The 14,839-nt window shown below is 42.7% G+C and overlaps 6 protein-coding genes and 1 non-coding gene across 7 annotated transcripts; 4 read left to right on the forward strand and 3 right to left on the reverse strand.

Moving 5' to 3' along the window:
• Positions 1 to 418: 418 nt before the first annotated feature.
• On the reverse strand, positions 419 to 2,631 carry SS1G_13595 (hypothetical protein; the record flags this gene model as incomplete). Its single annotated transcript, XM_001585306.1, has 8 exons — positions 419 to 1,267; positions 1,319 to 1,433; positions 1,482 to 1,518; positions 1,567 to 1,991; positions 2,041 to 2,187; positions 2,238 to 2,380; positions 2,448 to 2,536; positions 2,598 to 2,631. The coding sequence occupies 8 exons, from the start codon at positions 2,629 to 2,631 to the stop codon at positions 419 to 421; spliced, it is 1,839 nt and encodes a 612-aa protein (XP_001585356.1).
• A 701-nt stretch (positions 2,632 to 3,332) lies between these two features.
• Positions 3,333 to 3,452, forward strand: SS1G_14599. The gene has a single exon. It is a non-coding gene; the product is annotated as a tRNA-Val (tRNA).
• An 856-nt stretch (positions 3,453 to 4,308) lies between these two features.
• On the forward strand, positions 4,309 to 6,107 carry SS1G_13596 (predicted protein; the record flags this gene model as incomplete). Its single annotated transcript, XM_001585307.1, has 5 exons — positions 4,309 to 4,518; positions 4,583 to 4,874; positions 5,451 to 5,507; positions 5,738 to 5,791; positions 6,091 to 6,107. 5 exons carry the CDS (start codon positions 4,309 to 4,311, stop codon positions 6,105 to 6,107), a joined length of 630 nt encoding a protein of 209 aa, XP_001585357.1.
• A 327-nt stretch (positions 6,108 to 6,434) lies between these two features.
• Positions 6,435 to 6,778, reverse strand: SS1G_13597 (predicted protein; the record flags this gene model as incomplete). Its single annotated transcript, XM_001585308.1, has 2 exons — positions 6,435 to 6,674; positions 6,722 to 6,778. 2 exons carry the CDS (start codon positions 6,776 to 6,778, stop codon positions 6,435 to 6,437), a joined length of 297 nt encoding a protein of 98 aa, XP_001585358.1.
• Positions 6,779 to 9,054: 2,276 nt separating this feature from the next.
• SS1G_13598 (hypothetical protein) lies at positions 9,055 to 10,844 on the forward strand (the record flags this gene model as incomplete). Its single annotated transcript, XM_001585309.1, has 3 exons — positions 9,055 to 9,603; positions 9,755 to 9,902; positions 9,961 to 10,844. The coding sequence occupies 3 exons, from the start codon at positions 9,055 to 9,057 to the stop codon at positions 10,842 to 10,844; spliced, it is 1,581 nt and encodes a 526-aa protein (XP_001585359.1).
• Positions 10,845 to 11,697: 853 nt separating this feature from the next.
• Positions 11,698 to 12,954, reverse strand: SS1G_13599 (hypothetical protein; the record flags this gene model as incomplete). The annotated part of the gene is made up of 1 exon (XM_001585310.1): positions 11,698 to 12,954. One exon carries the CDS (start codon positions 12,952 to 12,954, stop codon positions 11,698 to 11,700), a length of 1,257 nt encoding a protein of 418 aa, XP_001585360.1.
• A 498-nt stretch (positions 12,955 to 13,452) lies between these two features.
• SS1G_13600 (predicted protein) lies at positions 13,453 to 14,682 on the forward strand (the record flags this gene model as incomplete). Its single annotated transcript, XM_001585311.1, has 4 exons — positions 13,453 to 13,546; positions 13,939 to 13,950; positions 14,155 to 14,228; positions 14,500 to 14,682. 4 exons carry the CDS (start codon positions 13,453 to 13,455, stop codon positions 14,680 to 14,682), a joined length of 363 nt encoding a protein of 120 aa, XP_001585361.1.
• Between the last annotated feature and the right edge of the window lie 157 nt (positions 14,683 to 14,839).

Raw genomic sequence — 14,839 nt, forward strand, 5'->3', positions numbered from 1 at the left:
ATTCATATAACAATTCGTTTTAAATATATCATAGATTGATTTCATTTACAAGTATCTTCCATAGTGTTATGTTTGAATAAAGTTCATACTTTTACCTAGATGGATAAGTAAGAGGTTTGGAATTTTAAATGCATTTATTTCAATAGCTCAAATAGATCAATGACAATATCAGCTCCATTACATCGTATCACTCACTCACTCACTCACTCACCCACTCACCCACTCACCCACTCACCCACTCACCCACTCACTATGACTCACAATGACTCACAGCAAATACTAATATTTTCACCCCTCGAAAAAAAATCATCATCAATTCGCCCATCGCTCTAAAACCTGAAAACTGGCTGCATCATGCAATATCATGCAATTTACTCTTTTTCACGCAGAAGATTACAAAGACTCTCGCACCACATCTTTAAGACTTAGCAGCCTCCAACTCCAGCTCCAATTGTCTAATTCTTTCACTCTGATCACCAGGACCAACTCTCATCTTCAATGTATCAACCTCTTGAGTCAATAGACCAATCTTCTCCGTTTGTGCCGTGATAGTTTTGGTTTGAGCTTCCAAAAGTTTCTTGATTTCTTCTAGGGAATCTTCGACGCCAACTGCAGTTGGAGATAGTTGAGGAGCACCAACGCCGGAAATAGGTCCAGAAGAGGTAGGGATGGCGGCTGGAGTAGGCCTTGCTGCGGGTTGGAATGATGTTGGTGCTGCTTGAGATACAGGAGATGGCTTTGGTGGTGCAGTTTTGGTTGAAGTGACGTTAACTGGTTCTACCTTTGCTGCAGCTGGAATTGATTTTTGAATTGGCTTTTGAATCTCCTCAAAGCTAGAATTATCATCCGCGTCATCCTCATCGTCATCTTGAAACTTAGAGGCCATAGCAGAAATGGAACCCTTTTGCTCCGACATGCTTGGTGGAGCTGCTCTTTGTACCGTTGGAGCTGGTTCAGGCTCTGCCTTAGGTGGTGCTGTCTTTGTTGGGGCTGGGTTCGGTGCCGGTGCAGCGGTAGGTGGTCTATAATCAGCTGGCACTTCAACTGGGGCATTTCCTTCATATACACTCTCCAAATCGATCTTGGCAGGAATTCCATCTTTACCAGCGAGCCATTCCTCGGCAGTCACCGCAGGTTTCAAACCAATAGCAGGTGGATAAATATCAGATTGGAAGACTTCGGCTCTTCTGGGAACTGTGAAGGAGATAGGTTCAACATATTGGTCATTGACGGTTTTGAATGCCTTCATAACTTCGTTCTCGTGAACCTGCATGTTTGTCAGAATATATATGCGAAAGACATAACAACAACCACTTACGTTAATACCACGTCTTGGAAGGAATGCGAGACCACGTTGTTGATCACTAGACTTGTATTCGGACAAGAATTCGAACTTGTCATTTTCATATTCATAGTATCGAATGTTGCCATCACTGAAACAAGTTAGCTAGTTTTCCGGTGATATCTGCCAATCGACTTACCCTTTGCCTGCCAAATACAAACATTGTGTTCCATCATCTAAGTCAAATTAGCGTAGATCAACCACAATTAATTAATGTACTTTACCCCAGAATGGCATGCAAACACCCGAGATAGAGTCCAAAACGGTGAACCCGCCAATTGGCTGTTTAGCATTACCAACATCCCACAAAGCCATTTGACGATCACTCATCTTGGAGAATCCGGTAGTAGCCACACGGTTGTGTTCTCCCATCCATACAACTCTGCTGTTTTTTGCGCCGGTATGTCCAGGACCTTCATGTGCCGGTCTTTCTTGTCGAGTATCCCAGATACGTAACTTCTTGTCACGAGAGGTGGTAGCCATAAGAGCTCCATTTGCGCTCCATGACAAACTTTGTACAATATCTCCGTGCTTCAATGTCAAAGCTGCCTTCCCAGTGCCTACATCCCATAGCTTGATCGTGTAATCGCCAGACGCGGATGCGAGAATGTTGTTCGCGGCGGGGTTGAAGAGAACTTGTCCGACTTTCCTGCAAGTTGTTAGAATCGATTAGAGCTTTCTGTATAGCTGGCACATACCTAGAATGACCTGCCAATTTGCTGACAGGCGCAACATCGACAGGTTCTTCAGAATCCTGATAGAGGGAAAAACCCTGAGGAACCTCCCATATAAACACCTTTCCATCATCAGATCCAGAAGCGATTATGCGATCGTTGAAAGGATTCCTAAATCAAAAGTGAGATCCTGTTCCATCTGCCACACCTTGAATACTCACCAATCTGTATCAAGGACAGGACCAGTGTGACCTCGAAACAATGGGATTTGTTCTGGCAGACGTCCTTTCTCATTCAAAGGAATAACAGCGAATGCGCCTCCACCACTAGCTTCCCAATTGACCGAAAGATATTCAGGATTGGCCTATTTCGATGATGAGCTACCTTATTCCTTCATTCTACATCACTTTCCAAAGTATTTGGTATCCCACCTTGATTAAATTGGTATCCCATGCATTGCGACTGATATGTAAGTTATCGTAACATGCCTCCTTCTTCGATGATTTACCAAAGACATGTCCTATTTCCTCGTCAGCGATTGCTCTCGTGCCTCTTCCTCGCGATATGGCAACAAGGCTTACGATATTTCGACGCGCGCACAAAACGACCGGCCATCTGAGCTCATGTACAGGATGTGGAAGCAGAGGAAGAAGAAGAAGAAGAAGGTGAGTTATTTATTGAAAGTAATTAAGAATGTTGATGAGGGTTGTCAAGAAAGAATGATGTTTGTTCCGTTTTGTTGTTGATTTTGTTTATTTTGATATGTTATGCGAAGCTCATCCAAAAAGTCTCGATATCAAGATGCTATCAATAACTTTTTGAATTACCTTGTAGGCGGGATGGTTGGAGGTAAGAAATGGTGAAACTCAAACTCAAAATCAAACTCACAATCTTATGGAGTAGAGGCGAGGCTTTACAAGTTTATTAGTAGCTCACTTGCTGCGCCCGCCAATGGTTACGGGTTGGTTATAAAGTCTACTACAAAGGGAAATCACGGCCCGTGTCAAATCAATATCATGTCGAATTAGGAGTTCCTTATTTCTTATTTTCTTTGTTCCAGCCCCTTTTCCGATATTCATTATGTTACTCGGTATGTTCCTCCATGATTGCATTAATTTTATCTATTCCATACCCAAATATGGAGTACAAGTTCTACATTATGATACATATCCCATGGATTTGAACCTAGCCCAGCCCACTTTCCAAGTGCATAATTCCCCACCCACAACTCTCAGGTGTGTTTCCTTGAAGTCAAACAAAGAAGCTGTTTGAAACATATACCGTAAAGTTGTCCCAAATTGCAACAAGAAACAATAGGTCGTGTGGTCTAATGGTTATGATATCTCGTTCACAAACATGTGTTCATCAATTCTGATTTCGATTGTACCCGTTATCTGATTCCGAGATGGTTCCCAGTTCGATCCTGGGCACGATCACTTATTTTGTCATTTTGACGCTCCTTTTGATGCACATTTCAACATCTACATCAACTTCTTGATATAGCTTCAAATTCATTATGTAGTTGGAGGTCTGTACGGTTATCTTTTGATTGACTTCGGAATGGAAAGGAGATGTTGATATTATGTAATTATACATGCACGGACCATAACCTAAATCAAACTTGAAGGAACACCAAAACCCAGAACCTCTCTCACTCAATACAGATACTCCGAAAATCTAAAAGAGTCTATCAATCATGCTAGAAATTTCGCATCACCTGCTGTTTCAAGTTCGCCCACCCCGAGAAATGCAAAGAAGATCTTTCAAGACTTCAGCTGAGTTTTATACCAGCCAGTGTTCCAGGTTGAACATTCGACAAATTCATCTGAAGCATACATATGATGGCATATAAGTTGTTGTGCACAATATCTCACACTACATCCTCATTGTGTATAAAAATTGTTTTAGAAGAAAGAGGGTGTCAGAGCAAGTATATGATTATCAAAGATCGATTGAATTCCTGAGTCTTACAGGCCACCTCCACGAGTGTGATCCTCCCATCTGAGTGTAATCAAAATTCCTACATTCCATTTCGTTCCTTGCAACGGACATGGACCTGAATGGTTTCTCTTGTTGGCAGCTTCTCGCTGTGTAAAGATGTGCCAAAACTTTCTCTGCTGAAAAATAACTCAAGGTCGTTTATATATATAGCACGCACATTTTTGGTGAAAGATTTACTATCACTTCTACACTTAAAAACTATTCAAGTCTCATCAGTGAGGAGTCTCTTAGAGCAGAGTAGCTGACAGGAATTAAAAGTTAAATGGCGCAATATCACCAGTATCTAGATCTATGCTAAAGACTTGTCTGTTTTCTCCACAATCTGGTGATTCAGAAGATCCTACGATTCGCAACCTTGTGAACGCGCCAGGAGATCTAGATGATGAATCTCTCTCTGACTTCATCTCGCAAATTTTTGATGATGGAGGCGGGAACTCAGGCTCGGGAGGTGCTTCTGTGGGATTAAACGGTCCTGGTGGTGGAGGCTATAATAGTCCAGAGGTAACAATGTGACAATCCGGGAAACAATAGCCCTGGCAATAATAGACTTTGAATAACGACCCAGGAAAATGGTTCTGGAAACGGAGGCTCAAACGAATTTTCTAACTTCCCTGGCTTCCCTGGCTTCCCTGGCTTTGAAAATGGTGGTGGTTCAAACAAAAACCTGGGAGATAATACCCCCGGCAATGGAGGCTCAAACGGATTTCCCAGCTTTCCCAACTTCCCGGGCCTCCCTGGCTTTGGTAACAACGGTGGCTCAAACAACAATCCAAGCAATAACAATCCAGGAAACAATAACCCAGGAAATAATGGTGATGCAAATGGTGGGCAATGGTCAATAGATATTATTGCTCCCAGTACCTAAGGGGTTTGAATGCTACTGCTCTTGCTGATTTCTTACGCAGAGCCGAATTAAACTCCATCTTTGAGTTCGAAGAAGAAGAAGAAGCTGCTGATGATGATTATGAAATTTCAATTGGTGATTTTCTTCGCTTCCTGGACGCGCTTTCACGCTGCGACTTCCTACGATTGTTGCGCTTCCCTTGGATTATTGGATTTCCATACCCACCTGTATATCCAACAGTGTCGAGCCAAATAAGTATGAGAACATCATCTTCTACGACCAATGTTGGCTTTGGAGCTTCCACAACAATGACTAGGCCCACCTCATTCATCCTTCCAAGCTCTTCAACTCGAACAAGTACTACAAGCGGACTTTGAGGTCCTTCAACTACAACTAGAACTAGCACAAAAACCGGGCTTGGAGGCCCTTCACTTCCTCGTCTCGTACCGGAAGCACTTCGAGCATGAGATAATCGCAAGGCTCAACCACTACAAACTTAGGAGCAACTCTCATATCATCTAGCACCATACCTTCTCTAGCTCTGTATGCCTCCTCTTCCGCTATTCTCAGTGAATACTAATTTGGCCAGTCAACACGATTGAATGCTCTGTCGACGAGTTCTTCTACCAGGTCCAGTCGCAGCCCCGTACGTTTCCCTCCATACCCACCACGGTGAAACTAATGCTAACAAATTGGTAGTCACTGTCCTCCCGTCCTTTTACTGTTGTAGGTTTAGGGGCTAGCTCCGCTACATCTCGGGTAATAGTATTTTCTCTTGCCACATCTACGACGATATGGCGATGTGATAATAATACCTGTATAGACATCTTTCACTCCCTCCAGAAGTACTAACTTAGCGCTAGGCATTAGCTCTAGTACAACATGGGGAGCAAAATTCTCTATATCTCCCTTGTGCTTATGATATGACATGTGAATGCTAAATTCTATAGACTTCTTCCTCTTCCTTCCGCAGTTCCTCGGTGACTGTAGCTTTAATTGTTAGTACTATATCGACTAGAGTAAAAAATTCTTCTTAATTTAGCTTTGCTCCCAATGAGAATATACGAATGCTATTTTTTTTTACAAATATTATTCTCTTCCTCCAGTCGTAGCAGTGCTTCAGCTGTAGGTTTAGCGCTAGCTCTACTACATCCCGGGTAAAACATTCTTCATTTCACATTGTCTTATGACATTGTTTCATAAGTCACATTATTTCTAACATAGTATAGTCATCTTCCTCCAATAGATCCTCTCCGACGCTTCTAGCCGTCGTTAATTCTAGTTCTACTCGGGTAATTTCAAATTCTTTTACTATTTTTCTGCTGTTGATATGGCTCTAATCTATTCCATAGTCATCTTCTACTAGTTCACGGACTTCATCATTCCAACTGGTATATTTCCTCCAAATTTTGCATCCCACAATTACCGTTTTACCATGATAATATAATAACACACTCTCAATGACTTGGGTGGCCCCTCTACTACCTCTAGATCTACTACTATTTTCTCATCCGCTCGAACTTCATCACCCAGTTCCGTCCGTTCAACTTCCAGTGCTGTTGCTTTAATAGTATCACCTGATGGAACTTGTGGCTTTCTTTCTTCCTTCGGGTACACGTGTCAAGGGAGTACCAATGGAAACTGTCGTTTGAGGTTTGGATCCTGTGATGTTGGAGCTGAGTGGTGTATCGCTGGTTGTAACCATGCATTGGATTGTGGACTGGACCAGTATCAAGGCTCGACGCTTTTCGAGATCTTCAACCTCATCTAGGTCGTCCTCAGGATTCGTCGCGGTAAATATTGCTTCATTTTCCTGTGTAGTAAATGCTAAAATATCAAATAGGACCAAGGAAAAATTACTAGCTCCCAATCAACCTCAACTTCTAGATCTTTGACGTCATTTTTTGTGGTAACCATTGCCTTTACTGTCACTTCTCTTAATGGTACGATGAATGCTAGATTTTTAAATAGGGCCAAGGATTAAGTACCAGTTCGACAAGAACAACGAAATCGAGGACTAGCTTGATGGCACAACTTGCTATAACTTTCGGTCCCAGTTTTAGGTCTTCATCATCATCGGTCTTAGTAATTACACCTCTGTAGATTGGTGCATTTGCTTTTCTAATAGATGGATACTAAGGTATCAGGCCCAGGGACTGACTACTAGTTCTACATCAAGAACATCTAGGTCGAAGACTGGCTCTACATTAAGATCAAGTACATCTGGTACCAGTTCGGCGGCACAAATTGCTTCAATTTCCACTACCAGTTCCCGCCAACGCTTTCAGAACAGTTGCAACCCTTGCTTTAAGGGCCAGAGACTGCTGTCAATACTACATCATAAGAGCCGGCGACACATGTGCTAGTATTACCGACCGCCCTGATATTCTCGGCTTAGATGTAGCTATTCTAGGCCTCCTTAATCCAACCTTGAGGTGTAAAGGGCCAGAACCCTAAGTCAGTGTCGCCGTTTGTATTCAAAATATTCAACACCCCTCATAGGTTTTTTGGTTGATCCTCCTGATGTTTCACCTTCTTCCGCTGTCTCGTCTCCAAGCCCATCTCAGGCTGTTCCTGCAAGCTTCTATATCCAGGCTAGGAATTCGGGAATAGGTACCGATGGAAGTATGTAGTCTCGTGTGTTTGGGAAAATGGGGTTGGTTCTATTTTTCATTTGGCACTTAGTTATTTCCTTCTGGAGTTTTCTTTGAGTTTGGTCAGACTGGTCTGTTTTCGATTGGAGTACCTCTGGTTGATTCAGCAAATGGATATAAGATATACGGATGGGATGCCTTTTAGGACTATGGAAATAATGCGTCAATGTAGTCGTGCGATTTTATTAAGTAGTTAGTAGTTAGTAACTAGAATAAATTTCTGTGATCTGATATATATATTTGTTTTTTGTTTCTTTGAAGTAAAATATGCCTCCCCTATTATTACCGAGCCGTGCGTGTACGTTTTATATTCCATCCCCCAAGTTTTTACGTACTGTGTTTTTTTTATCTCGGAGAAAAAATCATCCTTAATCAAATCTTACACATGTATTCATGATTTATTGTTACGAGGATACCGAGCTCAATGATCTAGGATTCTCCAACTCCCGTCTGTGGAAATCTGATTCTGTCATTCTGTTAATCTTTCAGATGGGAATAGAACTAGAATCCATGAGTCGTCTGGGAATTCTAAAAACCCCGTTACAGAAACCAGTCAAATTGCTAAGCATCAAGTCAGGGGAAGCTAGAAATCCTTTCTATATATTTTTTAATTAGTATTTTTTAGAATTGATATATCCTTAAAGAATGATATCTTTTTTGATGCTTGAGATCTATATGTAACGATACTGTACTAAAGGCAGCGGCTGCCTAAGGTTCGTCGGTTGGTAGTTATAGGTTAAGGCTTTATCACTGGTATTCACTTGAAAGTGAATTCGTTACTAGATCAAATAGAATGTAGGTAAACTAATTGATAACTAAGTTGAGCACGAAGCTCCTAAATTATGAAACTATTCTGACTATATACTATCGATTTCCTGACTGCTAGCAGTGCTAGCACATCACATGACATTAATCCTGCGATGGTGAATCGTGACATTTAAACGAGTAAGAGTTTAGAATAATAATCTCATTTATATATATGTATATTATTGTTTTTTTTTTCTTAGTTAAAAAGTTTGAACAGATAAGAGTTTGAAGTAATAATCTAACTTTTATTGAAACCTATTCTTTTTATATTGTTTAGATAGTAAGAATCTTAGATGTGATATCTATCTAGCAAAACTATATACATGATAACCTCCATAAACTTATGGACCTTCCAGAAAGAATTCGAAAGTTCATGTAGGAAGGAATTTAGAGTTCTTAGGGGAAGCCAACCCATGCACCCCGCGATCCTTCGACCCACACACTGCCCATTTCACACCTCGTACGTAATATTCCGAACGAATTAATTACCATTTTCGAACTAAATCAAGCACGCAATTGTATCACGAAATTTTATGGGCAAATTTTTCATCATCGGTGTGAATTATTTCAGTGAGATTTTGGTACAATATGGGGACTCTACATATCTACCTGCATATGGATTTGAATCGATCAATCCGTTATCCGCAACCTCCAGCTTAAGCTTCAGCTCCACCTGCATACCCTCTGAAGACAGCGCGAACGCATAATTAGATCAACATCGCGTTCTTGAAGATGTCAAACCCTCACCTTCAGTTAAAAAATGACACACACGTGATCAACCACAACAGCGACACAGAAGCAAACAAACCACATAATGACGACCACCATGAACGTCCAATTCTCGCCGATAAACTCGCGCGGTCCCTCTCGGCCCGCCAAGTCCAAATGATAGCCATCGGCGGCACAATCGGTACAGGACTCTTCCTCGGCACTGGAAAATCCCTCGCAACAGGTGGTCCAGCCTCCGTCCTCATCGCATATCTAATCGTCGGTTTCATCATCATGCTCACTATGCTCTCGCTAGGCGAAATGGCAGCTTATGTACCCATAGCAGGTAGTTTCTGCACGTTTGCGGGGAGATATGTAGATGATGGGCTGGGATTCGCTTTAACGTGGAATTATTGGTTTAATGATGCGGTGAGCACGGCGGCGGATTTGGTGGCTCTTCAGTTGGTTTGGGCGTATTGGGGGGATACGGGATTACCGGGTTGGGGGCTTGCATTGATTTTTTGGGTGCTTTTGGTGTTGGCTAATATTATTACTGTGAAGGCTTATGGGGAGGTGAGATCTTCGATTTTGTGATGGTATAGAAAGAGGCTGACGCGTGGTTGTAGCTTGAGTATTGGTTGAGTCTTTTGAAAGTTGTTACTATAACGGTAGGTTTTTGCTTGTTTTCCCTAAGGACTCTATGCATGTACTAATCTCCTAATAGATCTTCATAATTCTTGGAATTGTAGTAAATTGTGGAGGTAACAACTCTCACACATATCTCGGTGCACACAATTGGTACATAGGTGATGCACCCTTCGTAGGAGGAATCGGTGGATTCGCCTCTGTCTTCGTAACCGCGTCATTTGCATGTAAGTTTTAATCCCCCCCACCCCTTTTCCAAAAACACAAATTCTAATCCGCTTCTAGACGGCGGCACAGAATCCATCGCCATAACTGCAGGCGAAACTAAAAACCCGACGAAAAACCTCCCACGTGTAGTAAAAAATGTCTTCTGGCGCATTCTCATCTTCTACATTCTTTCCGTTCTCCTCATCGGTCTCAATATTCCTTATAATTACCCTAACCTCTCCAGCAAATCAACAGCCACTTCTCCCTTTACCCTCGTTTTCCAAATGGTGGGCGCCAAAGCAGCGGGTTCTTTCATGAATGCTGTAATACTCACCTCTGTTATTTCAGCCGGAAATCATGCTTTATTCGCTGGTACTAGACTTTTATACACCCTCTCTGTTGATCGACACGCTCCTCAATTCTTCGGTAAGTTAAACAGAAATCGCGTCCCATGGGTAGCAGTCCTTGCTACAAGCGCGATTAGCGGACTCTGTTTCGGAGCGAGTTTTATCGGTGCAGGTCAATTGTGGAGTTGGTTGCAAAATCTCGTGGGGGTGAGTAATCAATTAGCTTGGATAGCTATAGGTGTTACATCGATACGATTTCGCGGTGCATTAAAGGTTCAGGGAAAAACACATCTTCTCCCGTATAAAAATTGGACGTATCCGTGGGGACCATGGATTTGTGTCGTTTTGAATGTGGTGATTGTGTTGGTGCAGGGGTGGAGTTCATTTAGTCCGAAGTTTAGCGCGGTCGATTTTGTTAGCTATTACATTGAGCTTCCGGTTATGGCGCTCATGTGGTTGGGCTGGAAGTGGATGAAGAAGACGAAGGTGGTGAGTTATGAGGACATGGATTTAGAGACGGATGTGCATGTTGTGGGAGAGGAAGATGAGAAGGAGAAGGAAAGGGAGAGGTCGGTGATGGGGAGGGTTGAGAGGGTATTGAGATGGATTTTTTAAGGTTGGGTTGATAATGGATGGTTGGATTCGTAGTTTTAGATAGGCATTTGTGCTCTTTTGCCATGTGAACTGTAGTTATTTTTTTTCATGTACTTTGCCATTTTGTGAAATTGGGTATTTAAATTTTAGAACCGGTGAAGACTCAAAATAGTAAGTTAACTACTTCCTCGATGAATAAATAGAGAAACCCAAAGTATTCAGATGATCTAGCCTTCGATTCAACAACTATCATAAATATCCCTGGTACTCTTCCGAGCTCTTGAGATGATCTTTAGAAATATAAAATGTGGAACGATAGAATGAAAACATAGGAGGATAGTGTTTGGGATGAATCTTTCGGGGGCTTCTAGATAGAAATTTCCAGAAAAATATCTCAGATTTGCAAGGCGAGAGTAGGTAAAACTTACGTCTTTGGTCTTTTCTTGGAGTAGGAATAGAAAGAGATATTATAACGGCAATTCTTCAAATCTGAAAGAACAATTGAGAACGCTCAGCGGAGCTCTTGAGATATTATCACAAATGATTATTTCAATCAAAAGAGCAATGAAAAGTGTCATCTAATAAGTATCGCTAGAACATCACACATTCACTTCACATCGCAATATCAAAAAGATTTATTTTTTAAAAAGATAATAAATTAAACATTGAATTCAACCAATTCATCGCAAAATCATGCGTTTTCTTAAAGTTATACATAAAGGAGTGACAAGAAAATTCGTCCCAGTGAGACATTACCAACATTAAAATTCCCCATTCCTAACCCTTCATCCATCTCCATTTTTCAATTCGCTTTTCCCCTTTCGCATTTTCAATCATCTGATCCACATCCCCTCACACCTCATCAAACAATCCCTTACTTAGAGATAGTGTAAGAGTAAGAGCTCTCGCAAGTCCAGGTGTCGGATCCCGATACACCAGGAATATAGGTAGCTTGTCCACTGGAGTAGGATTGAGTGAACAATGAACAGTAAGTACCCATTGGTTGACCATTCTTCTTCAACATGTAGGAGTTGAAGAACTTGCATTGGAATGGAGAGTAGTTCAAGAATCTGTAGATCATTTGCATCCAGATGGAGATGAGAGAAAGATTCTTAGCATTCTGAGCAGCGGCGTAACTGGCGCAGACAGCTGGGTTGTATGGACCGGGGAAGAAGGCTTGTCCCAAACAGGTAGATGGGTGAGAGTGTCCCTTGGATCCTCCACCGCATTGTTGAGGTGGTCCCCAACCGGGCTGAGTTGGAGGAGGAACAGTCTTGGAGTAGCCGTTGGAGCCGGTGATGACGACTTGGAATCCATCACGGTATTGACCGGTGTTGGTGGCGGAAGCAGAGTCCACTCCGGATCCCCAGAGTGTGCACTTGTAGTTGGTGATGGAGGCTGGGTTGGGGCAGTCGTCGGATGGGTTGACGGATGGATCACGCTCAACGTAGATGTTGAAACCTGTGCAGAGTTTGGTGTTATCGCAAAGAGTACCGCATTGGGCAACATCGTAGCTGGTGAAGGTGGTGAGTCCAAGGTAGGTGTTGGCAGTTACTGCGGCGTTGAGATCAACAAAGGTTTGATCGTAACCGGAAGGAGTTTTGGCGTTCTTTGCCTCAGATGCGAACTCGGCGTAGGCGAGGAAAGCATCAACGGTATCTGGTTGAACCTTTGGTCCATAACCATCTGGTTGAGTGGCACATGGAGTGCTGACGTATGGAGTGGTTGCTGGTGGAGTATCAGTGGTGGTAGGCGGGACGACGATGCTGGTTGCAGCTGCAGCGGTAGAGGTGGTGCAGATCGAGGTAGAAGAAGCCTTGACGGTAGTAGAACTTGGAGCACCCCATCCTCCGGAACCTCCATATCCACCTCCCCATCCACCACCCCAACCGCGCTTGTTGTTCTGGGAGACAGTTGCCGAAGCAGTAGCGAGACCGGTGGCTTTGGCAGCACCTGAAGCAGAGACTGAGGCAGGGTCGATAACGACAACTTCCTTGGTGGCAGTTATAGCTGGACCAGTCAATGCTGGAGGAGGAGCAGCATTAACTGCTGCGAAATCAATGTTTTGAGGAGCTGGGTTAGCAGTAGCAAGGGCGGCTAAGCCTGCAATGAGGATTGCGTGATGATGCATTTTGAACGAGTGAATGCGGAAAAATTGAACAGAATGAAGTGTGAGTGAAGAGAGAATGTGATTGTTGGATGATGAGAAAAAGAATATGGAGAGAAACATCAACCTACATATATAATTTTTCGAAGCATCCGAAGGGCCCTCGAGTGACTAAGAAAGCACACTAATGCATGCAGAGTAGTATTTTGTAGAATTAACATTGCTCTGGTTCGTTTCACAGTGAGCTGAACAACGTGCAGAAAGACTCTCGAGCAACTAGCTCATGGTAGGATGTAAAAACACTCAGACATAAATCCTAATCTAACCAGAGAGCACCCATCAATCCAGGGTATCCATTCTTTAGTCCTTCGATGCCAAAAAATCGCTTGTCTTTCCCACGATCTTGTTAACCGGCCAAACTCTGAAATCTTCTCTCAACATCAAATCATACACAAATCACCAATGAGTACAAACTGTAGCCGAGAGAATGATATGACGCTTTGAGCAATTAGCGCTCATACTATGTTGATCTCCGTAATATCAATCCTTGGTCCATCCTTGGCCAATTCCGATGCACGCAGTGAGGTACCCGTCGCTTTGAATTTCCTAAATGCAGGTACAAGGACTCTTTCATGTGGGCCCTTTCGATTTCGGACGGAAAAAATGAGTGCCAATAAAAAGAAGCTTAATCAGGATGTGCACCTCGCCTCATTGGGTGTTAATGTCAGGGTCATAATTAATGAAGCTTAGTGCACGGGATAAACTTTGGAGCCGTGCCACAACAAGCTAGTTCTAATGCAAGCCATCCCATATTGTTGATTTATTTGTAGTTGAATTCTTGGAAATTAGAAATCTTGGATATTAGTTAACTTCTTCGTATTTGGAAGTCGCTTTGATATCAGACTCTGTATCCTTAGTGAAATCTTTAGGATACGGGCACAACATTCATGTATGCATCTCTTTGAGATCAATCAATTTGGGCGTGCATGTGCTGCTATATTCTGTTAGTCTTCAATTTTGGTACGTATCTTTGAATCGGAAAATTTGTAGCGTCAACGTCCTTAATATTGATGGTGCCATGCTAAACCTCTATGTTGTATCAGAACGTGGAGCAATAGGATGTACTCATGTAGATCGCTGATCAATTGCCTTCAGCAAGCTTAGTTCTATGGGTCTGAATTAAGTTCAGATAATGACAGCATCTGGCATGGCAATGCTGTGAAGTGGGAACACTGCGGGAAACAGATGCAAGTTGTCAAAGTCCAGGTGTCTGGAAGTTCGGCATACCCGCATTGACAGTATGTAAAATTTATGTCCTTTGACCGCCCAAGACGTTGCTGCTGTGAACACTGAACGTAGTCGAACTCATGCAGATGCTAGTCCCTAAATCTTAAGGTCGTAATGGCAATACCACGTGTCAATATGTCGCCTGTCAGGGGAATTTCCAAGACCAGCTGAAATTCTAGGTCGGGGGAGACCGGAACTACCAAGTTACTAGATCATTGGTAAGAAATTCAGATACTTTTAGGGAGGGGTAGCATACAGAGCTGTCGAAATCTATATTATTAGTTAAGAGGCCATGCTTTCATCCACGATACATCGTGGAGGAGAAATGCGCCAAATAATCGTATGGTATGTGCAGCGCGACCTAGAACATATCTAAAAGCTTATGATCGACGCTCGCTGTGGCTATTGCCAGGGCTGTACATGAATCGGGCGTTCGGTGTGAAGATCCTCCCGGTCGGCAAGTAGTTCCGAAGGATTTTAGCTTCGAAAGATGGATCTGGACGAAATAAGCTGGCTGCTGTGATGACCCCAGGCCGTTGGGACGCCACACAATTTCACTTCGTGATCTTCCTTTTCAACAGTTTGTGTCTTGCTATTAAGTTCCTCTTGATCGTTGGCTGAC

This window comes from Sclerotinia sclerotiorum, genomic scaffold, assembly GCF_000146945.2.
Source record: "Sclerotinia sclerotiorum 1980 UF-70 scaffold_26 genomic scaffold, whole genome shotgun sequence".
NCBI lineage: Eukaryota > Fungi > Ascomycota > Leotiomycetes > Helotiales > Sclerotiniaceae > Sclerotinia > Sclerotinia sclerotiorum.